The 27,922-nt window shown below is 41.2% G+C and overlaps 1 protein-coding gene across 1 annotated transcript in view; it reads right to left on the bottom strand.

Annotated features, from left to right (window-relative positions):
- The window catches only part of BRWD3 (bromodomain and WD repeat domain containing 3), a 466,754-nt gene that overhangs the window by 62,254 nt on the left and 376,578 nt on the right, over nt 1-27,922 (bottom strand). Inside the window, exon 39 of the mRNA XM_053715025.1 lies at nt 22,772-22,921. Coding sequence (XP_053571000.1) covers nt 22,772-22,921 — 150 coding nt within the window. The remainder of the gene's footprint in view (nt 1-22,771; nt 22,922-27,922) is intronic.

Raw genomic sequence — 27,922 nt, 5'->3', positions numbered from 1 at the left:
CTATCCTGCCCCCCTACACCGCCGCCACTGTAATAAATTTATTAACCCCTAAACCTAAGTCTAACACTAACCCTAACACCCCCCCTAACTTAAATATTAATTAAATAAATCTAAATAATATTTCTATTATTAACTAAATTATTCCTATTTAAAACTAAATAATTACCTGTAAAATAAACCCTAAGATAGCTACAATATAATTAATAATTACATTGTAGCTATTTTAGGATTTATATTTATTTTACAGGTAACTTTGTATTTATTTTAGCTAGTTAGAATAGTTATTAAATAGTTATTAACTATTTAATAACTACCTAGCTAAAAGAAATACAAAATTACCTGTAAAATAAATCCTAACCTAAGTTACAATTAAACCTAACACTACACTATCATTACATTAATTAAATAAATTAACTACAAATAAATACAATTAAATACAATTACATAAACTAAAGTACAAAAAAATAAAAAAAGCTAAGTTACAAAAAAATAAAAAAAATAAGTTACAAACATTTAAAAAATATTACAACAATTTTAAGCTAATTACACCTAATCTAAGCCCCCTAATAAAATAACAAAGCCCCCCAAAATAAAAAAATTCCCTACCCTATTCTACATTAAAAAAGTTCAAAGCTCTTTTACCTTACCAGCCCTTAAAAGGGTCTTTTGTGGGGCATGCCCCAAAGAAAACTGCTCTTTTGCCTGTAAAAGAAAAATACAACCCCCCCCAACATTAAAACCCACCACCCACATACCCCTAATCTAACCCAAACCCCCCTTAAAATAACCTAACACTAATCCCCTGAAGATCATCCTACCTTGAGTCGTCTTCACTCAGCCGAGCCACCGATGGAACTGAAGAGGAGATCCGGAGCGGCAGAAGTGATCCTCCAAGGGGCGCTGAAGAAGTCTTCCATCCGGGCGATGTCATCTTCCAAGCGGGGTCTTCAATCTTCTTTCTTCAGGATCCATCTTCATCCCGCCAACGCGGAACATCCTTCTTTCCCGACGGACTACCGACGAATGAAGGCTCCTTTAAGGGACGTCATCCAAGATGGCGTCCCTTCAATTCCGATTGGCTGATAGGATTCTATCAGCCAATCGGAATAAAAGGTAGGAAAAATCTGATTGGCTGATTGAATCAGCCAATCAGATTGAAGTTCAATCCGATTGGCTGATCCAATAAGCCAATCAGATTGAGTTTGCATTCTATTGGCTGTTCCGATCAGCCAATAGAATGCAAGCTCAATCTGATTGGCTGATTCAATCAGCCAATCAGATTTTTCCTACCTTAATTCCGATTGGCTGATAGAATCCTATAAGCCAATCGGAATTGAAGGGACACCATCTTGGATGACGTCCCTTAAAGGAGCCTTCATTCGTCGGTAGTCCGTCGGGAAAGAAGGATGTTCCACGTCGGCGGGATGAAGATGGATCCTGAAGAAAGAAGATCCCGCTTGGAAAATGACATCGCCCGGATGGAAGACTTCTTCAGCGCCGCTTGGAAGATGATATCGCCCGGATGGAAGAAATAATTTTATTAAAGTATAGTGTAGTGTTAGGTGTAATTGTAACTTAGGTTAGGATTTATTTTACAGGTAAATTTCAGTTTATTTTAGCTAGGTAAGCTATTAAATAGTTAATAACTATTTAATAGCTATTGTACCTAGTTAAAATAAATTGAAAGTTACCTGTAAAATAAAAATAAATCCTAAGATAGCTACAATATACCAAGATTGTTTAAGGTTGTACTGCAATATTTGTTTGTTTAAGGTTGTAGTGTACAGTACTGTACTGTACAATACCTGTATTTGAAAATGTTTAAGCATTTATATGCACAGTTAAAAATAAATAATATATTAAGACAAACATCTGTCCAAGTTGCATTTCCTGAGTAGAACGCCATTCAATTTAGTTCTGGTGAGTATGGTATGGGGTTAGAGCCACTTGAGGTTTCACTGCTGTCTGTATCCTCATTAGAAAGATTGTTTGGCTAGAGTTTCACCTAAAAAACTGCCTGTTCTGACTTACATACAGATTCAACTTAAGAACAAACCTAAAGTCCCTATCTTGTGCGTAACCCAGGGACTGCCTGTATACTGTATATATGTATGTATATATACACACATATATATATATACTGTATATATGTATGTATATATATATATACATATACACATACATACATACATATATATATACACACACATACACATACAGTATCTCAAATTAGTGAGTACACCCCTCACATTTTTGTAATTATTTTAGTATATATTTTCATGCGACAACCCTGAAGAAATGACACTTTGCTACAATGTAAAGTAGTGAGTGTACAGCCTGTATAACAGTGTAAATTTGCTGTCCCCTCAAAATAACAACACACAGCCAATAATGTCTAAACCGTTGGCAACAAAAGTGAGTACATCCCTAATTGGAAATGTCCAAATTGGGTCCAATTAGCCATTTTCCCTCCATAGTGTCATGTGACTCGTTAGTGTTACAAGGTCTCAGGTGTGATTGGGGAGCAGGTGTGTTAAATTTGGTGTTATTGCTCTCACACTCTCTCATACTGGTCACTGGAATTTCAACATGGCACCTCATGGCAAAGAACTCTTTAAGGATCTGAAAAATAGAATTGTTGTTTACATAAAAATGGCCTAGGCTATAAGAAGATTGCCAAGACCCTGAAACTGAGCTGCAGCACGGTGGGCAAGACCATACAGCGGTTTCACAGGATAGGTTCCACTCAGAACAAGCCTCACACCATGGTCGACCAAAGAAGTTTAGTGCACATGTTCAGCGTCACATCCAGAGGTTGTCTTTGGGAAATATACGTATGAGTGCTGCAAGCATTGCTGCAGAGGTTGAAGGGGTGGGGGGTCAGCCTGTCGGTGTTCAGACCATACGCTGCACACTGCATCAAATTGGTCTACATGGCTGTTGTCCCAGAAGGAAGCCTCTTCTAAAGACTATGCACAAGAAAGCCTGTAAACAGTTTGCTGAAGACAAGCAGACTAAGGACATGGATTACTGGAACCTTATCCTGTGGTCAAATGACATCAAGATAAACTTATTTGGTTCAGATGGTGTCAAGCGTGTGTGGTGGCAACCAGGTGAGGAGTACAAAGACAAGTGTGTCTTGCCTACAGTCAAGCATGGTGGAAGGAGTGTCATAGTCTGGGCCTGCATGAGTGCTGCCAGCACTAGGGAGCTACAGATCATTGAGGGAACCATGATTGCCAACATGTACTGTGACATACTGAAGTATTCCAACAACAACCCCAAATACACCTCCAAGACGACCACTGCCTTGCTAAAGAAGCTGAGGTCAAAGGTGATAGACTGGCCAAGCATGTCTCCAGACCTAAACCCTATTGAACATCTGTGGGGCATCCTCAAATAGAAATTGGGGGAGCGCAAGGTCTCTAACATCCCATGGAGGAGTGGAAGAGAGGGACAGCAAATTTACACCGTTATACAGGCTGCACACTCACTACTTTACATTGTAGCAAAGTGTCATTTCTTCAGTGTTGTCACATGAAAAGATATAATAAAGATACACACACATATATACACACACGCATATATACACACACACACACAGAGAGAGGAAAGCGCACTCGCAAGAACGAACAACCACCTCAATAACATTGCTAGCCTGTTCTATGGCAACTGAAATAGTAAGCAGATTCACTGTGTCAGTTGCGCAAATAGTGTAGCAAGTTGCCCGTGCACAGTTGCATTTCCTGGCTGAGTTACAAGCACGGGAGCGTGCTGTGAGTAAATTGAATAGGGCACATGGTGAGGCCCTGAAAGAGCTGCCGATCAAATACCACAGTAAGAAAATTTGTGAGAGAGGCTGCATTGAAGCAGGTAAAGGAGCCTCACACAAAAAGGCTGTTTTTTAGAAGTTGTATTCAATTTTGAACAAAATAAGCAAATTGATATGCTCATAAATGACAAGAGCTTTCAATATATCTAAAGTAATGGAGATGAATATACCAAAAAACATAATTTATGTAAGAATTTACCTGATAAATTCATTTCTTTCATATTGGCAAGAGTCCATAAGCTAGTGACATATGGGATATACATTCCTACCAGGAGAGGCAGTTTCCCAAACCTCAAAATGCCTATAAATACACCCCCACCACACCCACAATTCAGTTTAACGAATAGCCAAGAAGTGGGGTGATAAGAAGGAGCAAAAGCATCAACAAGGAATTGGAATAATTGTGCTTTATACAAAAAAATCATAACCACCACAAAAAGGGTGGGCCTCATGGACTCTTGCCAATATGAAAGAAATTAATTTATCAGGTAAATTCTTACATAAATTATGTTTTCTTTCATGTAATTGCAAGAGTCCATGAGCTAGTGACGTATGGGTAGCAAATACCCAAGATGTGGAACTCCACACAAGAGTCACTAGAGAGGGAGGGATAAAAATAAAGACAGTTAATTCCGCTGAAAAATTAATCCACAACCCAAATCAAAAGCTTTAATCTCTATAATGAAAAAAACTGAAATCATGAGCAGAAGAATCAAACTGAAACAGCTGCCTGAAGTACTTTTCTACCAAAAACTGCTTCTGAAGAAGAGAAAACATCAAAATGGTAGAATTTAGTAAAAGTATACAAAGAAGACCAAGTTGTTGCTTTGCAAATCTGATCAACAGAAGCTTCATTCTTAAAAGCCCAGGAAGTAGAAACTGACCTAGTAGAATAAGCCATAATCCTCTGAGGCGGGGATTTACCCGACTCTAAATAAGCATGATGAATCAAAAGCTTTAACCAAGACGCCAAAGAAATGGCAGAAGCCTTCTGACCTTTCCTAGAACCAGAAAAGATAACAAATAGACTAGAAGTCTTTCTGAAATCTTTAGTAGCTTCAACATAATATTTCAAAGCTCTTACCACGTCCAAAGAATGTAAAGATCTTTCCATATAATTCTTAGGATTAGGACACAAGGAAGGGACAACAATTCTCCTACTAATGTTGTTGGAATTCACAACTTTAGGGAAAAATTTAAATGAAGTCCGCAAAACCGCCTTATCCTGATGAAAAATCAGAAAAGGAGACTCACAAGAAAACAAAATTTATGCTTACCTGATAAATTTCTTTCTCTTGTGGTGTATCCAGTCCACGGGTTCATCCATTACTTGTGGGATATTCTCCTTCCCAACAGGAAGTTGCAAGAGGACACCCACAGTAGAGCTGTCTATATAGCTCCTCTCCTAACTGCCACCCCCAGTCATTCGACCGAAGACTAGCAAGAAAAAGGAGAAACTATAGGGTGCAGTGGTGACTGTAGTTTAAAAATATAACACACCTGCCTTAAAGTGACAGGACGGGCCGTGGACTGGATACACCACAAGAGAAAGAAATTTATCAGGCAAGCATAAATTTTGTTTTCTCTTGTAAGGTGTATCCAGTCCACGGGTTCATCCATTACTTGTGGGATACCAATACCAAAGCTTTATGACAAGGATGAAGGGAGGGACAAGGCAGGAACTTAAACAGAAGGCACCACTGCCTGCAAGACCTTTCTATAACAAATAGCCTCAGAGGAAGCAAAAGTATCAAATTTGTAGAATTTAGAAAAAGTATGAAGCGAAGACCAAGTCGCCGCCTTACAAATCTGTTAAACAGAGGCCTCATTTTTAAAAGCCCATGTGGAAGCTACCGCTCTAGTGGAATGAGCTGCAATTCTTTCAGGAGGCTGCTGGCCAGCAATCTCATAAGCTAAACGGATTATACTTCTCAGCCAAAAAGAAAGAGAAGATGCCGAAGCCTTTTGGCCTCTCCTCTGTCCAGAGTAGACAACAAACAATGCAGATGTTTGACGAAAATCCTTAGTAGCTTGTAAATAAAACTTTAAAGCACGAACCACGTCAAAATTGTGTAATAGACGTTCCTTCTTTGAAGAAGGATTAGGACACAGTGACGGAACTACAATCTCCTGATTGATATTCTTATTAGATACCACCTTAGGAAGAAATCCAGGTTTGGTACGCAACACTACCTTATCTGTATGGAATATCAGATAAGGGGAATCACACTGTAAGGCAGATAACTCAAACTCTTCAAGCCTAAGAGATAGCTACCAAAAACAGAACTTTCCAAGATAAAAGCTTGATATCTATGGAATGCAGAGGTTCAAACGGAACCCCTTGAAGAACTTTAAGAACTAAATTTAAACTCCATGGCGGAGCAACAGGTTTAAACACAGGCTTGATTCTAACTAAAGCCAGACAAAACGCCTGAACGTCTGGAACATCTGCCAGATGCTTGTGCAGAAGAATAGACAGAGCAGAAATCTGTCCCTTTAAGGAACTAGCTGACAATCCCTTCTCCAATCCTTCTTGGAGAAAGGATAATATCCTAGGAATCCTGACTTTACTCCATGAGTAACCCTTGGATTCACACCAATGAAGATATTTACACCATATCTTATGATAGATTTTCCTGGTGACAGGCTTTCGAGCCTGAATTAAGGTATCAATGACAGACTCGGAGAAACCACGTTTTGATAAAATCAAGTGTTCAATCTCCAAGCAGTCAGCCGCAGAGAAATTAGATTTGGATGTTTGAATGGACCTTGGAGTAGAAGGTCCTGCCTCAGCGGCAGAGTCCATGGTGGAAGGGATGACATGTCCACCAGATCTGCATACCAAGTCCTGCGTGGCCACGCGGGTGCTATCAAAATCACTGAAGCTCTCTCCTGCTTGATCTTGGCAATCAGACGAGGTAGGAGAAGAAATGGTGGGAACACATAAGCCAGGCTGAAGGACCAGGGCACTGCTAGAGCATCTATCAGCGCTGCCTGGGGATCCCTTGACCTGGACCAGTAACAGGGAAGCTTGGCGTTCTGACGAGATGCCATCAGATCCAGTTCTGGTTTGCCCCATAGTTGAATCAGCTAGGCAAATACCTCCGGATGGAGCTCCCACTCCCCCGGATGAAAAGTCTGGCGACTTAGAAAATCCGCCTCCCAGTTCTCTACTCCTGGGATATGGATAGCTGAGAGATGGCAAGAGTGAACCTCTGCCCATAGAATTATCTTTGAAACCTCCAACATTGCCAGGGGGCTTCTTGTCCCCCACTCATGGTTGATATAGGCTACAGTCGTGATATTGTTCGACTGAAATCTGATGAACCTGACCGCAGCTAGTTGAGGCCAAGCCTGAAGAGCATTGAATATCGCTCTCAGTTCCAGAATGTTTATCGGAAGGAGGGCTTCCTCTTGAGTCCACGAACCCTGAGCCTTCAGAAAGTTCCAGACTGCGCCCAGCCCAGAAGGCTGGCATCTGTCTTGACTATAGTCCACTCTGGCCTGCGGAAACTCATTCCCCTGGACAGATGGACCGAGAGAACCACCAGAGAAGAGAATCCCTGGTCTCTTGATCCAGATTTAGCAGAGGGGACAAATCTGTGTAATCCCCATTCCACTGATTGAGTATGCAAAGTTGCAGTGGTCTGAGATGTAGGCGGGCAAACGGAACTATGTCAATTGCCGCTACCATTAGGCCGATTACTTCCATACACTGAGCCACTGACGGCCGAGAAGTGGAATGAAGAGCACAGCAGGAAGTTAGAAGCTTTGATAACCTGACCTCTGTCAGAAAAAATTTCATTTCTACTGAATCTATCAGTGTTCCTAGGAAGGAAACTCTTGTGAGAGGGGAGAGTGAACTCTTTTCTTCGTTCACCTTCTACCCGTGAGACCTCAGAAAAGCCAGAACAATGTCCGTATGCGACTTGGCGAATTGAAAAGTCGACGCCTGTATCAGAATGTCGTCTAGGTAAGGAGCCACCGCTATGCCCCGTGGCCTTAGAACCGCCAGTAGGGACCCTAGAACCTTCGTAAAGATTCTTGGTGCCGTGGCTAACCCGAAGGGAAGAGCCACAAACTGGTAATGCCTGTCTAAGAAGGCGAACCTGAGGAACTGATGATGATCTCTGTGAATCGGAATGTGGAGATAAGCATCCTTTAAGTCCACGGTAGTCATATATTGACCCTCCTGGATCATAGGGAGGATGGTTCGGATAGTCTCCATCTTGAAGGATGGGACCCTGAGAAATTTGTTTAGGATCTTGAGATCCAAGATTGGTCTGAAAGTTCCCTCTTTTTTGGGAACTATAAACAGATTTGAATAGAAGCCCTACCCCTGTTTCTCCCTTGGAACTGGGTGGATCACTCCCATAACCAGCAGGTCTTAAACACAACGTAAGAATGCCTCTCTCTTTATCTGGTTTACAGATAATTGAGAGAGATGAAATCTCCCCTTTGGAGATGAAGCTTTGAAGTCCAGAAGATATCCCTGGGAAACAATTTTTAATGCCCAGGGATCCTGGGTGTCTCTTGCCCAAGCCTGGGCGAAGAGAGAGAGTCTGCCCCCCACTAGATCTAGTCCCAGATCGGGGGCTACTCCTTCATGCTGTCTTAGAGGCAGCCGCAGGTTTCTTGGCCTGCTTCCCCTTATTCCAAGCCTGGTTAGGTCTCCAGACTGGTTTGGACTGGGCGAAATTTCCCTCTTGTTTTGCATTAGAGGAAACTGAAGCTGCGCCACTCTTGAAGTTTCGAAAGGAACGAAAATTATTCTGTTTGGTCCTTAACTTACTGGACCTATCCTGAGGAAGGGCGTGACCTTTTCCTTCAGTAATATCACAAATTATCTCCTTCAGACCGGGCCCCAATAGGGTCTGTCCCTTGAAGGGGATGTTAAGAAGCTTAGACTTTGAAGTAACGACTGCTGACCAGGACTTAAGCCATAGCGCCCTACGCGCCAAAATGGCAAAACCTGAATTCTTAGCCGTTAGCTTGGCTAAATGAAAAATGGCGTCAGAAATAAAGGAGTTAGCTAACTTAAGAGCTTTAATCCTGTCTAGAATATCGTCTAACGGGGTCTCCACCTGTAGAGCCTCCTCAAGAGACTCAAACCAAAAAGCCGCTGCAGCAGTAACTGGGGCAATGCATGCAAGAGGCTGGAGAATAAAACCTTGATGTATAAAAATTTTCTTAAGGAGACCCTCCAATTTTTTATCCATAGGATCTAGGAAAGCACAACTGTCCTCGACGGGGATAGTTGTACGCTTAGCTAGGGTGGAGACTGCTCCCTCCACCTTAGGAACCGTCGGCCACGAGTCCCGTATGGTGGCATCTATGGGAAACATCTTTTTAAAAGCAGGAGGGGGAGAGAACGGCACACCTGGTCTATCCCATTCCTTAGTAATAATTTCCGAAAACCTCTTAGGGACTGGAAAAACATCGGTGTAAATAGGTACTGCAAAGTATTTGTCCATTTTACACAATTTCTCTGGAACCACAATGGGGTCACAGTCATCCAGAGTCGCTAAAACCTCCCTAAGCAATAAGCGGAGGTGTTCAAGCTTAAATTTAAACGCTGTCATCTCAGAATCAGACTGAAGTAACGCCTTCCCTGAGTCTGAAATGTCACCCACAGATAGAAGCTCACCTGCCTCGGCTTCTGAGCATTGTGAGGGTATATCGGACACAGGCAATAAAGCGTCAGAAAGCTCTGTATTAATTCTAGCCCCAGAGCTGTCTCGCTTTCCTTGTAGCCCTGGCAGTTTGGAGAATACCTCTGTGAGGGTAGCATTCATAACTGCCGCCATGTCCTGTAAGGTAAAAGAATTAGACGCGCTAGATGTACTTGGCGTCACTTGAGCGGGAGTTATAGGTTCTGACACATGGGGAGAGTTAGATGGCATAATCTCCCTCTTTTTAGTCAGAGAATCCCCTGGAGATAAATCTTTAAGCGCCATAATATGGTCTTTATAGTTTATAGAAATTTCAGTACATTTGGTACACATTCTAAGAGGGGGTTCCACAATGGCTTCCAAACATATTGAACAAGGAGTTTCCTCTATGTCAGACATGTTTAACAGACTAGTAATGAGACAAGCAAGCTTGGAAAACACTTTAATAAAGGTGAAACAGCAATTAAACAAAAACGTTACTGTGCCTTTAAGAGAAAAAAACTAGCACTTAAACTGCAAAACAGTGAAAAAATACAGTAAAATCTTTGAAATTTTTACAGTATGTGTAAGGGACTAAAGCAACATTGCACCCACTTGCAAATGGATGATTAACCCCTTAGGCCCCAAACCGGATTGAAAAACGTTAAAAACATTAAAAATCAATTGAGCACCATGCCACAGCTCTGCTGAGGCTCCTACCTGCCCTTAAATACGATTTTGTGCAGAAATAACCCCTTTGAAATGGTTCTCAGATGCCAGAGGACTCTTCTAGGGAAGCTGGATGTCTCAGTCTGTATTAAAACTGCACAGTTAGAGTGCTAAAATAGGCCCCTCCCACCATGTACTGGATGTCAGAGGGGCCTTAAGAAAATACTCCTAGGAGTATCTGACTAGCCATGTGGAAACTAGGCCCCAAATAAAGACTTATCTCCCTCAGAGAAAAAACGTCCTATTTATGAAATCATGTAAACGTTTTGTCACTAAGCAATATGAATATTAACATGACTATTACCCTGTTATGTAAGCATGATCCCAGTCGCTGTTAAATCACTGCATCAAGCTTACCTCAAATACACAAGGCTCTGTCAGCATTTTCTAGAACTTATTAATCTCTCTAGAAATAAAAATACTGAACATACCTCAAAGCAGGTAATCTGCAGGCCGTTCCCCCAACTGAAGTTTTCCATATTCATCAGTTATGTGTGAGAACAGCAATGGACCTTAGTTACAAACCGCTAAGATCATCAAATCTCCAGGCAGAATTCTTCTTCTAATTTCTGCCTGAGAGAAAAACAGTACAACGCCGGTACCGTTTAAAATAACAAACTCTTAATTGAAGGTAAAACTACACTAAGTCACCACATATCTCTTGATACTTTCTTTCTTGTCGAGAGTTGCAAGAGAATGACTGGGGGTGACAGTTAGGGGAGGAGCTATATAGACAGCTCTGCTGTGGGTGTCCTCTTGCAACTTCCTGTTGGGAAGGAGAATATCCCACAAGTAATGGATGAACCCGTGGACTGGATACACCTTACAAGAGAAAGAGCAAATAATTCAGAAACTCTTCTAGCAGAAGAGATGGCCAAAAGAAACAATACTTTCCAAGAAAGTAATTTAATGTCCAGAGAATGCATAGGCTCAAACGGAGGAGCCTGTAAAGCCCTCAAGACCAAATTAAGACTCCAATGAGGAGAAATTGGCTTAATGACAGGCTTGATACGAACCAAAGCCTGTACAAAACAATGAATATCAGGAAGATTAGCAATTTTTCTGTGAAACAGAACAGAAAGAGCAGAGATTTGTCCTTTCAAGGAACTTGCAGACAAACCCTTATCCAAACCATCCTGAAGAAACTGTAAAATTCTAGGAATTCTAAAAGAATGCCAAGAGAATTTATGAGAAGAACACCATGAAATGTAAGTCTTCCAAACTCTGTAATAAATATTTCTAGACACAGATTTGCGAGCCTGCAACATAGTATTAATCACCGAGTCAGAGAAAACTCTATGACTAAGCACTAGGCGTTCAATCTCCACACCTTCAAATTTAATGATTTGAGATCCTGATGGAAAAATGGACCTTGAGATAGAAGGTCTGGCCTTAACGGAAGTGGCCAAGGTTGGCAACTGGACATCCGAACAAGATACGCATACCAAAACCTGTGTGGCCATGCTGGAGCCACCAGCAGTACAAATGAACGCTCCATTATGATTTTGGAAATCACTCTTGGAAGAAGAACTAGAGGCGGAAAGATATAAGCAGGTTGATAATTCCAAGGAAGTGACAACGCATCCACTGCTTCTGCCCGAGGATCCCTGGACCTGGACAGATACCTGGGAAGTTTCCTGTTTAGATGAGAAGCCATCAGATCTATTTCTGGAAGCTCCCACATCTGAACAATCTGAAGAAACACATCTGGGTGAAGAGACCATTCTCCCGGATGTAAAGTCTGGCGACTGAGATAATCCACTTCCCAATTGTCTATACCTGGGATATGGACCAGAGAAATTAGACAGGAGCTGAATTCCGCCCATGCAAGTATCCGAGATACTTCTTTCATAGCTTGAGGACTGTGAGTCCCACCTTGATGATTGACATACGCCACGGTTGTGACATTGTCTGTCTGAAAACAAATAAACGGTTCTCTCTTCAGAAGAGGCCAAAACTGAAGAGTTCTAAAATATTGATTGGTAATCTCGCCTCTTGAGATTTCCAAGCCCCCTGCGCTGTCAGAGATCCCCAGACAGCTACCCAACCTGAAAGACTTGCATCTGTTGTAATCGCAGTCCAGGTTGGACGAACAAAAGAGGCCCCCTGAACCAAACGATGGTGATCTAACCACCAAGTCAGAGATCGTCGAATATTGGGATTTAAGGATATTAATTGTGATATCTTTGTATAATCCCTGCACCATTGGCTCAGCATACAAAGCTGAAGAGGTCTCATGTGAAAACAAGCAAAGGGGATCGCATCCGATGCTGCAGTCATGAGACCTAAAACCTCCATGCACATAGCTACTGAGGGGAATGACCGGGACTGAAGGTTCCGACAAGCTGAAACCAATTTCAGACGTCTCTTGTCTGTTAGAGACAAAGTCATGGATACTGAATCTATTTGGAATCCTAAAAAGGTTACCCTTGTCTGAGGAATCAAGGAACTTTTTGGTAAATTGATCCTCCAACTATGTCTTTGAAGAAACAACACTAGTAGATTCGTGTGAGATTCTGCAGAATGTAAAGACTGAGCAAGTACCAAGATATCGTCTAAATAAGGAAACACCGCAATACCCCACTCTCTGATTACAGAGAGTAGGGCACCGAGAACCTTTGAAAAGATCCTTGGAGCTGTTGCTAGGCCAAAAGGAGGAGCAATAAATTGGTAATGCTTGTCTAGAAAAGAGAATCTCAGGAACTGATAGTGATCTGGATGAATCGGAATACGAAGATATGCATCCTGTAAGTCTATTGTGGACATATAATGCCCTCGCTGAACAAAAGGCAGAATAGTCCTTATAGTCACCATTTTGAATGTTGGTATTCTTACATAACGATTCAAAATTTTTAGATCCAGAACTGGTCTGAAAGAATTCTCTTTCTTTGGAACAATGAACAGATTTGATTAAAACCCCAGACCCCGCTCTAGATATGGAACTGGCACAATTACCCCAGATAACTCCAGGTATGAAACACACTTCAGGAAAGCCTGAGCCTTTACTGGGTTTACTGGAATGCGTGAGAGAAACAAACTTCTCACAGGCGGTCTTAACTTGAAACCTATTCTGTACCCTTGAGAAACAATGTTCTGGATCCAATGATTTTGGATTGAATTGATCCAAACATCTTTGAAAAATCATAGTCTGCCCCCTACTAGCTGCTCTGGAATGAGGGCCGCACCTTCATTCGGACTTAGGGGCTGATTTTGATTTTCTAAAAGGCTTGGATTTATTCCAGACTGGAGAAGGCTTTCAATTGGAAACCGTTCCTTTAGGGGAAGGGTCAGGTTTCTGTTCCTTATTCTGACGAAAGGAACGAAAATGGTTAGCAGCCCTAAATTTACCCTTAGATTTTTTTATCCTGAGGCAAAAAGGCTCCCTTCCCCCCAGTGACAGTTGAAATAATAGAATCCAACTGAGAACCAAATAATTTATTTCCTTGGAAAGAGATAGCAACGTTGACTTAGAAGTCATATCCACATTCCAAGATTTAAGCCATAAAGCTCTTCTAGCTAAAATAGCTAAATACATATACCTGACATCAATTCTAATGATATCAAAAATGGCATCACAAATGAAATTATTAGCATGTTGAATTAGCTTAACAATGCTATACACATTAGGATCTGGTACTTGTTGCGCTAAAGTTTCCAACCAAAAAGTTGAAGCCGCAGCAACATCAGACAAGGAAATAGCAGGCCTAAGAAGATGACCTGAACATAAATAAGCCTTCATAGATAAGATTCAAGATTCCTATCTAAAGGATCTTTAAAAGAAGTACTATCTGCCGTAGGAATAGTAGTACGCTTAGCCAGAGTAGAGATAGCCCCATCAACTTTGGGGATCTCTTCCCAAAACTCCAATCTATCAGTCGGCAAAGGGTACAGTTTCTTAAACCTTGAAGGAGTAAATGAAGTACCCAGACTATTCCATTCCCTAGAAATTACATCTGAAATAGCATCAGGAACTGGAAAAACCTCTGGAATAACTACATGAGATTTAAAAACCGAATTCAAACGTTTACTGGTTTTAATATCAAGAGGACTAGTCTCCTCCATATCTAACGCAATCAACACCTCTTTTAATAAAGAACGAATATACTCCATTTTAAATAAAATATGAAGTTTTGTCAGTGTCAATATCTGAGGCAGAATCTTCTGAACCAGAGAGATCCTCATCAGAGATAGATAAATCAGAATGCTGTCTGTCATTTAAAGATTCATCGAATTTATGAGAAGTTTTAAAAGACCTTTTATATTTATTAGAAGGTGGTATAACAGACAGGGCCTTCTGAATAGAATTAGAAACAAATTCTCTCACATATACAGGAATATCCTGAACATTAGATGTTGAAGGAACAACAATGGAAATATTGTCTGCTTTTGAAAGATTATCATGACAACTAAAACAAACTACAGCCGGAGGAACAGTTACCACAAGTTTACAACAAATGCACTTAGCTTTGGTAGAACCGACATCAGGCAGCAGCATTCCAGAAGTAGATTCTGAGACAGGGTCAGATTGAGACATCTTGCAATATGTAATAGAAAAAACAACATATAAAGCAAAATTATCAATTTCCTTATAAGACAGTTTCAGGAATGGGAAAAAATGCAAACAGAATAAGCCTCTGGAAACCAGAAGCAAAAAGAAATAATGACTTAATGTCAAAAATCTGGCGCCAAGTATGACGCCCACAATTGACAAAATATTTTTTGGCGCCAAAAAGGTCTGCAACAAACACGAGCGTCATAGATGACGCAACTACGTGAAAACTCTGGGCGCCAACTAAGACGCCGGAAATTACGTCATTACGTCAACGTGATTCTCGCGCCAAAAATTACGCAATAAATTATAGCATTTTGCGCTCCCGCGAGTCTAACAGCCCGCAATTTAGAAAAGAAAGTCAATTGAAAAATTTTCAGGTAAGAAATAATTTTTTCATATGCATTTCCCAAAATGAAACTGACAGTCTGTAAAAAAGGAAATATACTGATTAACCTGAATCATGGCAAATATAAGTATAAAAACATAATTTATGCTTACCTGATAAATTCCTTTCTTCTGTAGTGTGATCAGTCCACGGGTCATCATTACTTCTGGGATATTACTCCTCCCCAACAGGAAGTGCAAGAGGATTCACCCAGCAGAGCTGCATATAGCTCCTCCCCTCTACGTCACTCCCAGTCATTCGACCAAGGACCAATGAGAAAGGAGAAGCCAAGGGTGTAGTGGTGACTGGAGTATAATTTAAAAAATATTTACCTGCCTTAAAAAAAACAAAAAAAAAACAGGGCGGGCCGTGGACTGATCACACTACAGAAGAAAAGAATTTATCAGGTAAGCATAAATTATGTTTTCTTCTGTTAAGTGTGATCAGTCCACGGGTCATCATTACTTCTGGGATACCAATACCAAAGCAAAAGTACACGGATGACGGGAGGGATAGGCAGGCTCTTTATACAGAAGGAACCACTGCCTGAAGAACCTTTCTCCCAAAAATAGCCTCCGAGGAAGCAAAAGTGTCAAATTTGTAAAATTTGGAAAAAGTATGAAGCGAAGACCAAGTTGCAGCCTTGCAAATCTGTTCAACAGAGGCCTCATTCTTGAAGGCCCAAGTGGAAGCCACAGCTCTAGTAGAATGAGCTGTAATTCTTTCAGGAGGCTGCTGTCCAGCAGTCTCATAAGCTAAACGAATTATGCTACGAAGCCAAAAGGAAAGAGAGGTAGCAGAAGCCTTTTGACCTCTCCTCTGACCAGAGTAAACGACAAACAGAGAAGACGTTTGTCGAAATTCCTTAGTTGCCTGTAAGTAAAATTTTAGGGCACGAACTACGTCCAGATTGTGCAGTAGACGTTCCTTCTTCGAAGAAGGATTTGGACACAAAGAAGGAACAACAATCTCTTGATTGATATTCCTGTTAGTGACTACCTTAGGTAAGAACCCAGGTTTAGTACGCAGAACTACCTTATCCGAATGAAAAATCAAATAAGGACAATCACAATGTAAGGCTGATAACTCAGAGACTCTTCGAGCCGAGGAAATAGCCATTAAAAATAGAACTTTCCAAGATAACAACTTTATATCAATGGAATGAAGGGGTTCAAACGGAACGCCCTGTAAAACGTTAAGAACAAGGTTTAAGCTCCATGGCGGAGCAACAGTTTTAAACACAGGCTTAATCCTGGCCAAAGCCTGACAAAAAGCCTGAACGTCTGGAACTTCTGACAGACGTTTGTGTAACAGAATGGACAGAGCTGAGATCTGTCCCTTTAATGAACTAGCAGATAAACCCTTTTCTAAACCTTCTTGTAGAAAAGACAATATCCTAGGAATCCTAACCTTACTCCAAGAGTAACCTGTGGATTCACACCAATATAGGTATTTACGCCATATCTTATGGTAAATCCTTCTGGTAACAGGCTTCCTAGCCTGTATTAAGGTATCAATAACTGACTCAGAAAACCCACGTCTTGATAAAATCAAGTGTTCAATTTCCAAGCAGTCAGCTTCAGAGAAGTTAGATTTTGATGTTTGAAAGGACCCTGTATCAGGAGATCCTGTTTCAGAGGTAGAGACCAAGGTGGACAGGATGACATGTCCACCAGGTCTGCATAGCAAGTCCTGCGTGGCCATGCAGGTGCTATTAGAATCACTGATGCTCTCTCCTGTTTGATTCTGGCAATCAATCGAGGAAGCATCGGGAAGGGTGGAAACACGTAAGCCATCCTGAAGTCCCAAGGTGCTGTCAGGGCATCTATCAGGACTGCTCCTGGATCTGGACCCGTAACGAGGAAGCTTGGCGTTCTGTCGAGACGCCATGAGATCTATCTCTGGTTTGCCCCAACGTCGAAGTATTTGGGCAAAGACCTCCGGATGAAGCTCCCACTCCCCAGGATGAAAAGTCTGACGACTTAAGAAATCCGCCTCCCAGTTCTCCACTCCCGGAATGTGGATTGCTGACAGGTGGCAAGAGTGAGACTCTGCCCAGCGAATTATCTTTGATACTTCCATCATTGCTAGGGAGCTTCTTGTCCCTCCCTGATGGTTGATGTAAGCTACCGTCGTGATGTTGTCCGACTGAAACCTGATGAACCCCCGAGTTGTCAACTGGGGCCAAGCCAGGAGGGCATTGAGAACTGCTCTCAATTCCAGAATGTTTATTGGCAGGAGACTCTCCTCCTGACTCCATTGTCCCTGAGCTTTCAGAGAATTCCAGACGGCACCCCAACCTAGAAGGCTGGCGTCTGTTGTTACAATTGTCCAGTCTGGTCTGCTGAATGGCATCCCCCTGGACAGATGTGGCCGAGAAAGCCACCATAGAAGAGAATTTCTGGTCTCTTGATCCAGATTCAGAGGAGGGGACAAATCTGAGTAATCCCCATTCCACTGACTTAGCATGCACAGTTGCAGTGGTCTGAGGTGTAAGCGAGCAAAGGGAACTATGTCCATTGCCGCTACCATTAAGCCGATTACCTCCATGCATTGAGCCACTGACGGGTGTTGAATGGAATGAAGGGTGCGGCAAGCACTTTGAAGTCTTGTTAACCTGTCCTCTGTCAGGTAAATCTTCATTTCTACAGAATCTATAAGAGTCCCCAGGAAGGGAACTCTTGTGAGTGGAACGAGTGAACTTTTCTTTTCGTTCACCTTCCATCCATGTGACCTTAGAAAAGCCAGTACTAACTCTGTATGAGACTTGGCAGTTTGAAAGCTTGAAGCTTGTATCAGAATGTCGTCTAGGTACGGAGCTACCGAGATTCCCTGCGGTCTTAGTACCGCCAGAAGAGCACCCAGAACCTTTGTGAAGATTCTTGGAGCTGTAGCCAATCCGAATGGAAGAGCTACAAACTGGTAATGCCTGTCTAGGAAGGCAAACCTTAGATACCGGTAATGATCTTTGTGAATCGGTATGTGAAGGTAAGCATCCTTTAAATCCACTGTGGTCATGTACTGACCCTTTTGGATCATGGGTAAAATTGTCCGAATAGTCTCCATTTTGAACAATGGAACTCTTAGGAATTTGTTTAGGATCTTTAAATCCAGGATTGGTCTGAAAGTTCCCTCTTTTTTGGGAACCACAAACAGATTTGAGTAAAACCCTTGTCCCTGTTCCGACCGTGGAACTGGATGGATTACTCCCATTAACAAAAGTTCTTGTACGCAGCGCAGAAACGCCTCTTTCTTTGTTTGGTTTGTTGACAACCTTGACAGATGAAATCTCTCTCTTGGAGGAGAGAATTTGAAGTCCAGAAGGTATCCCTGAGATATTATCTCTAGCGCCCAGGGGTCCTGGACATCTCTTGCCCAAGCCTGGGCGAAGAGAGAAAGTCTGCCCCCCACTAGATCCGATCCCGGATCGGGGGCCCTCAATTCATGCTGTTTTAGGGGCAGCAGCAGGTTTCCTGGCCTGCTTGCCCTTGTTCCAAGACTGGTTAGGTCTCCAGCTTTGTCTGTAGCGAGCAACAGATCCTTCTTGTTTTGGAGCAGTGGAAGTTGATGCTGCTCCTGCTTTGAAATTCCGAAAGGAACGAAAATTAGACTGCCTAGCCTTAGGTTTGGCTCTGCCTTGAGGCAGGGCGTGGCCCTTACCTCCTGTAATGTCAGCGATAATTTCTTTCAAACCGGGCCCAAATAAGGTCTGCCCTTTGAAAGGTATATTAAGTAATTTGGACTTAGAAGTTACATCAGCTGACCAGGATTTTAGCCACAGTGCTCTGCGCGCCTGAATGGCGAATCCGGAATTCTTAGCCGTAAGTTTAGTTAAATGTACTACGGCTTCCGAAATGAATGAATTAGCTAGCTTAAGGATTCTAAGCCTGTCCGTAATGTCGTCCAGAGTAGCTGAACTAAGGTTGTCTTCCAGAGACTCAATCCAGAATGCCGCTGCAGCCGTGACTGGCGCAATGCATGCAAGGGGTTGCAATATAAAACCTTGTTGAACAAACATTTTCTTAAGGTAACCCTCTAACTTTTTATCCATTGGATCTGAAAAGGCACAGCTATCCTCCACCGGGATAGTGGTACGCTTAGCTAAAGTAGAAACTGCTCCCTCCACCTTAGGGACCGTTTGCCATAAGTCCCGTGTGGTGGTGTCTATTGGAAACATCTTTCTAAATATCGGAGGGGGTGAGAACGGCACACCGGGTCTATCCCACTCCTTAGTAATAATTTCAGTTAGTCTCTTAGGTATAGGAAAAACGTCAGTACTTGTTGGTACAGCAAAACATTTATCCAACCTACACATTTTCTCTGGTATTGCAACTGTGTTACAATCATTCAGAGCCGCTAACACCTCCCCTAGTAATACACAGAGGTTTTCCAGCTTAAATTTAAAATTTGAAATATCTGAATCCAATCTGTTTGGATCAGAACCGTCAGCCGCAGAATGAAGCTCTCTGTCCTCATGTTCTGCAAGTTGTGACGCAGTATCTGACATGGCCCTAGCATTATCAGCGCACTCTGTTCTCACCCCAGAGTGATCACGCTTGCCTCTTAGCTCTGGTAATTTAGCCAAAACCTCAGTCATAACAGTAGCCATATCTTGTAATGTTATTTGTAATGGCCGCCCGGATGTACTGGGCGCCACAATATCGCGCACCTCCCGAGCGGGAGATGCAGGTACTGTCACGTGAGGCGAGTTAGTCGGCATAACTCTCCCCTCGTTGTTTGGTGAAATTTGTTCAATTTGTACAGATTGACTTTTATTTAAAGTAGCATCAATACAGTTAGTACATAAATTTCTATTGGGCTCCACTTTGGCGTTAGCACAAATAGTACAGGTCTCATCCTCTGAATCAGACATGTTTAACACACTAGCAACTAAACTTGCAACTTGGAAATATTATTCAAGTAAAATACAATGAAAAACGTACTGTGCCTAAGAAGCACAGAAAGATATATGACAGTTGAAATCAATAAACTGAAAAGGTTACAGCATCAAACTTTGTAAAAACAAAACACAATTTTAGCAAAGGCTTGTTCCCATTAGCAAAGAATAACTAACCCTGATGGCATAAAAAAGTTAAAGAATAAACGTTTTTTTATCACAGTCAACTACAATCTCACAGCTCTGTTGTGAAGATTACTTCCCTCAAACAAGCTTTGAAGACCCCTGAGTTCTGTAAGATGAACCGGAACATGCAGGAAAAAACAATGAGCTTCTGACTGAAATTTTTGATGCGTAGCAAAAGCGCCAAAAAAGGCCCCTCCCCCTCACACACAACAATGAGAGAGATCAGTAAACTGTCAGAATTAGATCAAGCAACTGCCAAGTGGAAAAATAGTGCCCAAACATTTTATTCACCCAGTACCTCAGAAAATGAAAACGATTTTACATTCCAGCAAAAACGTTTAACATAAATTAAGAGTTATTAAAAAGCCTGTTGCTTGCAAATAGGCTAAAGTCTTATATACACAGTGTAATTCCAGTGAAGTACCATTCCCCAGAATACTCAAATGTAAAATATACATACATGATATTATATTGGTATGGCAGGATTTTCTCATCAATTCCATTGTCAGAAAATAAAAGCTGCTACATACCTCTTTGCAGATTAATCTGCCCGCTGTCCCCTGATCTGAAGTTTACCTCTCCTCAGATGGCAGAGAAACAGCAATATGATCTTAACTACTCCGGCTAAAATCATAGAAAAAACTCTGGTAGATTCTTCTTCAAACTCTACCAGAGAAGGAATAACACACTCCGGTGCTATTAAAAATAACAAACTTTTGATTGAAATAAAACTAAATAAAATCACCATAGTCCTCTCACACATCCTATCTAGTCGTTGGGTGCAAGAGAATGACTGGGAGTGACGTAGAGGGGAGGAGCTATATGCAGCTCTGCTGGGTGAATCCTCTTGCACTTCCTGTTGGGGAGGAGTAATATCCCAGAAGTAATGATGACCCGTGGACTGATCACACTTAACAGAAGAAACATATATTTAGAAGTTTACATATAAAGTGCCAAACCATAGCTGAGAGGGTCATAAATAAAAGGAAACATACCAAAAGACACTCATCTACATAAAGTAGATAGCCAAACCAGTACTGAAACGAGAATCAGTAGAGGTAATGGTATATAAGAGTATATCGTCAATCTGAAAAGGGAGGTAGGAGATGTATCTCTACGACCGATAACAGAGAACCTATGAAATAGATCCCCGTTAGGATGACCATTGCATTCAATAGGTAATACTCCCTTCACATCCCTCTGTCATTCACTGCACTCTGAGAGGAACCGGGCTTCAGCATGCTGAGAAATGCATATCAACGTAGAATCTAGCACAAAATTACTTCACCACCTCCATAGGAGGCAAAGTTTGTAAAACTGAATTGTGGGTGTGGTGGGGGGGTGTATTTATAGGCATTTTTTAGGTTTGAGAAACTTTGCCTGCCTGGTAGGAATGTATAGCCCATACGTCACTAGCTCATGGACTCTTGCCAATTACATGAAAGAAAGGGGGGAGGGCAACCAGACCATGGACTTCTTGCTCAGTGTGCATAGAGGAATATGGCTACACCTCACTGACGAGGCCGAAACAATCATCTGGGGTTGCTGTGTTCCTTGTTCAGAGAGGAATTGCCTGGTACATTGGTGCTGGACTCACTGTTTATGCAATTCCAGTGAATGCGGATCAGTTACTGTACATATGAATATTTCCTGTCACCCCGGTAGCTGACCCTTTACAGTGAGTGTGAATCCCGCTTCAACATTATAAATATGGGAAGAATGTGAAACTGCATCATTGCCCCCTCTGTTTTTTTCATCCAAACAATTCTGGCATCCATCTGTATATTGTTATTAGCCAGCCAGACACAGAAATTTCAATAACCCAGTAAAACCCCCATTTAATTTACATTTTAGTGTTTGAAATTTTAGTAAGAATCCCTTATTGCTTAAAGGACTATTAAACTTGACTTTTCAAAAATGCATAAATGTTTCATTTATGCAATTGAAACATTATTGCAATATACATTTATTATTTATTTTGCAGTCTTTTGCTGTAAAATAATTTTAAAAATTGTGCTTACTTCACTTTCACCCAAGGAAGCTTGGGTTAATAGTTTTAGGCAATCTATATGAGCTTTTGTTTACTTTCCCTCCATCCCTTAGCTTCTATGGTGTCACATGCTTTTAAAAGGTGGATTATTAGTTTTGCATCAAAAATGATGATAGGAAAAACATTCTTTGCAATAGTTACTAAGTCAACTCAATGATAAACCACCTTAAAGGTTGAGTAAATACAGTAGATTTCCATAAACAAATGCATGATAGACAATGCAATGGCACTTAGCTTGAACTTTTTTATGACAAATTTCAGTTCTCTGTTTCCACTCCTCTTGTGGTATCTGGCAGTCATCAGCCAATCACAAATGTATATATGTATATTCTGTGAATTCTTGCACATGCTCAGTAGGAGCTGGTGACGCAAAGTGTAAACAACAAATTTAGACATATGGCTTAACAGACCGTCACATTGTACAGAAGCATAAAGATAAAATAGTATCTGAAGAAAAAAAAAAAAGCACTATAAAAACCATGTGTTTACCTTTCACAGGAGAGCGTTTAGTCTTACCACCACTAGTTTCCTCAAGCTCTCTTTCATTTCTGTTTAGGTCAGGTGGTGTAGATAAGGATGGCTCTTCATCCATTTGTTCATCTGGGATTATATTATCAGGCTCCACTGCCTCATCAGACACTATAGAAATAAAAATAATTATTTCCACTCTATTTTAAATTTTTAACAGCACGAATACAAAAAAAACTCATATGAGAACAAAAACTGAAAAAGAAATATATGATTAAAACAAAAATGGTCAAACACTGCTTTGAATATCTTATGTTTTTATCGGAAAGAGAAGTCTGTTAGAACTGACACACCAAGATCAAACCGTTAATGACGCAACATGCACACGCAGAATGAATTTACTTGGTACAAGTTTCATTTGATATGGACTGAGTTAAAGTATAACCTTCCTTTCAGCATTCCCACCAATTTGAGGAGCAAGAGAAATTTTATTGGAAAGGGAACCGGTAGAACAGCAGTTTGTCTTCTAGGACAAGGGATTTTGTTCTCTAGGATTGAGTTCATAGTGGCTTCCATAATGGGTTAAAATAGGAGAACAGATTTAAAAAGAACTGCAAGTACAGAAGGGAAATCAACAGAATGGTGTGTAGTAACCACCCTACTGTAGTTCTAGTCAGCAGTTTAATGTCCTTTTAAATGGACTCCTTACTCTGCAACATATTTTATTTTGCTAAATACATTTTATTGCCCTTACAAGACATATTGTTTTATTATTTTAAATATGTACTATTTTATTATTATTATTATTATTTATTATTAAGTGGATGGTCAGCCATGATTTTTTGCAGGTTAATTTGCGGTTGAAGTTAAAGGCAGTAGTAAAAGATTAGACTAATGGATTCCATGCAAGACCTCACTTTGGACTGAAGTTTTTATGAGATAAAAGTTAAAACATGCTCATAGGATTGTGGGAACTGTAGTCTCAGATATTGGTCTGTACAGTACTGGTTCCACCACCAAACTGTACCATTTTAAAGAAGCAAATATTCCAAAATACTTTCTCTCTCTCTACATATACACACACATATACGCTGCAGAATCTGTTCTACAAATAACCGATAATACATGAACACACACACACCAGTGGTCTAGGGTGATTACATAAGCCTGTGCACCCTTAACTTCTTCCAAGTTTGCTTGATTGAGAGTATGCATTGTAAGGCTGTTTTAAGGACCCAGGTTTTGGGAGAGACCTTGACGTGGTACCCGGGCTTGTCCCATATGGCCAGATGCGGTAACTAACTCTTTTGCTTCAAATCTTAGCTAATAGTTTGCAAGTGAGTGCTGGACTTCCTCTGTGTGAGATATATATATATATATATATATATATATATATATATATATACACACATACACACACACACACACAAATATATATATATATATATATATATATAAACAATGGGAAAAATACAACAAATATGTCCAATATGTAAAATACAACAAAAAGTATGGCCGTCAGTCTCATAACCCGATTGGATAGCTAACACACACCCTTACATGACGTAGCTAATGCAAAAAAAAAAAAGGAAGAAAGAAAAAAAAAAAACATACTAATACACAAAAAGAATAGCAAGTCAAACACCTTATCACTCCATACAGCCAATTACTAATCAAACCGGCCAAACTTTATTATAAGTAAATAAACCATTACCGTAGATCAGCAGGATCTGTCACTTCGATTACAGTGAGCTGATCATGGTCGTCAAAGGTGACGCCCACCAAGTATACTTAATCATCAAGGAAACCGCACGGACCAACCGCCGGACTTATTCAATCTGACCCCAACCTACACTTCACCCATTGGGGGACTCCTAGGGTAGAGTACAAGAGGACGCAACCTTAGGGATTTTCTTGTGAAAACTGATATACCACTTGAAGAGACATCCCAGATATGGCTGCATGAAAAGAAAATTTATGCTTACCTGATAAATGTATTTATTTCTTGACACCGAGTCCACGGATCATCATAATTACTATTGGGAATATCACTACTGGCCAGCAGGAAGAGGCAAAGAGCATCACAGCAAAGCTGTTAAATATCACTTCCCTACCCACAAACCCCAGTCATTCAACCAAAAGGAAAGGAGAAAGGAAGAAACATAAGGTGCAGAGGTACCTGAGGTTTATAGAAAAATAAACTGTCTGAAAAATACAGGGCGGCTGTGGACTCACCATGTCCAGAAAGAAAGAAATTTATCAGGTAAGCATACATTTTCTTTTCTTTCTAATGGCACGGTGAGCTCACGGATCATCAAAATTACTATTGGGAACCAATATCCAAGGCAGAGGACACAGATAAGGGAGGTAGAAGACAGTTATCCTAAACAGAAGGCACCACTGCTTGAAGAATCTTTCTCCCAAAAGAAGCCTCAGCCGAAGCAAAAGTATCAAACTTGTAAAATTTAGAAATAAAGTGTGTAAAGATGACCAAGTGGCAGCTTTGCAAATTTGTTCCACAGAAGCTTAATTTTTGAAGGCCCAAGAAGAAGAAACAGCCCTTGTGGAATGAGCCATGATTTTCTCAGGGGGCTGCTTTCCAGCAGTCTCATATGCCAAACGAATAACACTCCTAAGCCAAAAGGAAAGAGAAGTAGCCGTAGCTTTCAGACCCTTACGCTTCCCAGAAAAGACAACAAATAAAGAAGAAGACTGGTGAAAATCCTTAGTTGCCTACAAATAATATTTCAACGCACGAACTACATCCAGGTTGTGCAACAAACGCTCCTTATGAGGAGGATTAGGACACAAAGGAGGAACAACAATTTCTTGATTAATATTCCTTTCCGAAACCACTTTGGGAAGGAAACCTAAGGCAGTACGCAGGACTACCTTATCAGAATGAAAAATAAGGTAAGGAGATACACACTGCAACTCTGAAAGCTCCGAAACTCTTTGAGCCGAATAAACAGCAACTAAAAACAAAACCTTCCAGGATAATATCTTAATATCCAAAGAATGCATAGGCTCAAACGGAGCCTGTTGAAGAACTCTAAGAACCAAATTAAGACTCCAAGGAGGAGTAACAAACTTAAACATAGGCCGTATTCTAACCAGGGCCTGACAAAAAGATTGAACACCTGACACATCCGCCAGACGCCTATGTAACAAAATAGATAAAGCAGAAATTTGACTCTTCAAGGTACATGCAGATAAACCCTTCCCCAGACCCTCCTGGAGAAAAGACAAAATCCTAGGAATCCTAACTCTACTCCAAGAGAACCCTCTGGATTCACACCAATACAGATATTTAAGCCATATCTTATAGTAAAGTTCCCTAGCTAAAGGCTTACGAGCCTGAATCAAAGTCTCAATTACCGACTAAGAAAACCCCCGCTTAGATAATATCAAGCGTTCAATCTCTAAGCAGTCAGCTTCAGAGAAACGAGATTTGGATGAAGGAAGGGCCCCTGAAGTAGAAGGTCCTTCCTCAGCTGAAGTCTCCAAGGTGGAAGAGATGACATCTCCACCAGATCTGCATACCAGATTCTGGGATGCCACGCTGGTGCGATGAGAATCACCGACGCCCTCTCATGTCTGATCCGAGCAATGACCCGAGAAAGGAGAGCAAAAGGAGGCAAGGACGTATGCCAGACTGAAATTCCAAGGAACCACCAGAGCATCTATCAGTACAGCCTGAGGATCCCTTGACCTCGACCTGTACCTCGGGAGCTTGGCATTCTGTCGAGATGCCATGATATCCAGCTCCGGCTGTCCCCATTTGAGAATCAAGCTGGAAACCACCTCCGGATGAAGTTCCCACTCCCCCAGGTGAAAATTCTGTCTGCTCAGAAAATCCGCTTCCCAACTGTCCACCCCTGGAAAGTGGACAGACAGCAGTTGTGAGTCTCCGTCCACTGAATAATCTTGGCTACCCCTGTGATGGCCAAGGAACTCAGAGTTCCTCCCTGATGATTGATGTAAGCCACAGGCGTGATGTTGTCCAAATGCAACCTGATAAACTGGGCTGAAGCTGAGGCCAGAAGAGCATTGAAGATTGCCCTCAGCTCTAGAATATTTATGGGAACTGCCGACTCCTCTCGAGTCCATAAACCCTGAGCCTTTAATGAGCCCCAGACAGCTCCCCATCCCAGCAGACTGGCATCTGTGGTCATAATCAATCACCCAGGTAGGTCTGCGAAAGCAGGTTCCCTGGGAGAAAAGATCTTGATACAACCACCACGAAAGAGAATCTCTTGTCGTCTGATCCAGAACAATTTGCGGAGACAGATCTGCATAATCCCCATTCCATTGCCTGAGCATGCATAACCGCAGCAGCCTGAGATGGAACTGAGCAACCGGAATGAGGTCTATAGCTGACACCATCAGACCAATAACCTCCATACACTGAGCCACTGATGGCCGAGGAGGGGCCTGAAGGGCAAGACAAGAGTTGAAGATCTTTGTTCTTCTGGCTTCTGTCAGAAAAAACAATTTATGTAAGAACTTACCTGATACATTCATTTCTTTCATATTGGCAAGAGCCCATGAGCTAGTGACGTATGGGATATACAAACCTACCAGGAGGGGCAAAGTTTCCCAAACCTCAAAATGCCTATAAATACACCCCTCACCACACCCACAATTCAGTTTAACGGATAGCCAAGTAATGGGGTGATAGAAAAAGGAGTAAAAAAGCATACAAAAAAAAAAAAAAAAAAAAAAAGGAACTGGAAATATAATTGTGCTTTTATACAAAAAATCATAACCACCAGAAAAAGAGTGGGTCTCGTGGACTCTTGCCAATATGAAAGAAATGAATTTATCAGGTAAGTTCTTACATAAATTATGTTTTCTTTCATGTAATTGGCAAGATTCCATGAGCTAGTGACATATGGGATAGAAATACCCAAGATGTGGAAGTCCACAGAAGAGTCACTAGAAAGGGAGGGATAAAATAAAAACAGCCATTTTCCGCTGGAAAAATTAAATCCACAAAAAAAAAGTTTCTCATAAAGTGGAAAAAAAACAAAACCTTAAAACATTAGCAGAAGAATCAAACTGAAACAGCTTCCTTAGGAACTTTTCTACCAAAGACTGCATCAGAAGAAGCAAATAAAATAAATGGTAATTTTTTTTGTAAATGTATGCAAAGAAGACCAAGATGCTGCT

This window comes from Bombina bombina, chromosome 1 (assembly GCF_027579735.1).
Source record: "Bombina bombina isolate aBomBom1 chromosome 1, aBomBom1.pri, whole genome shotgun sequence".
Classification (NCBI taxonomy): Eukaryota; Metazoa; Chordata; class Amphibia; order Anura; family Bombinatoridae; genus Bombina; species Bombina bombina.
Note: the sequence above shows the minus strand (reverse complement) of the source record. Positions and strands in the feature narration are given on the sequence as shown.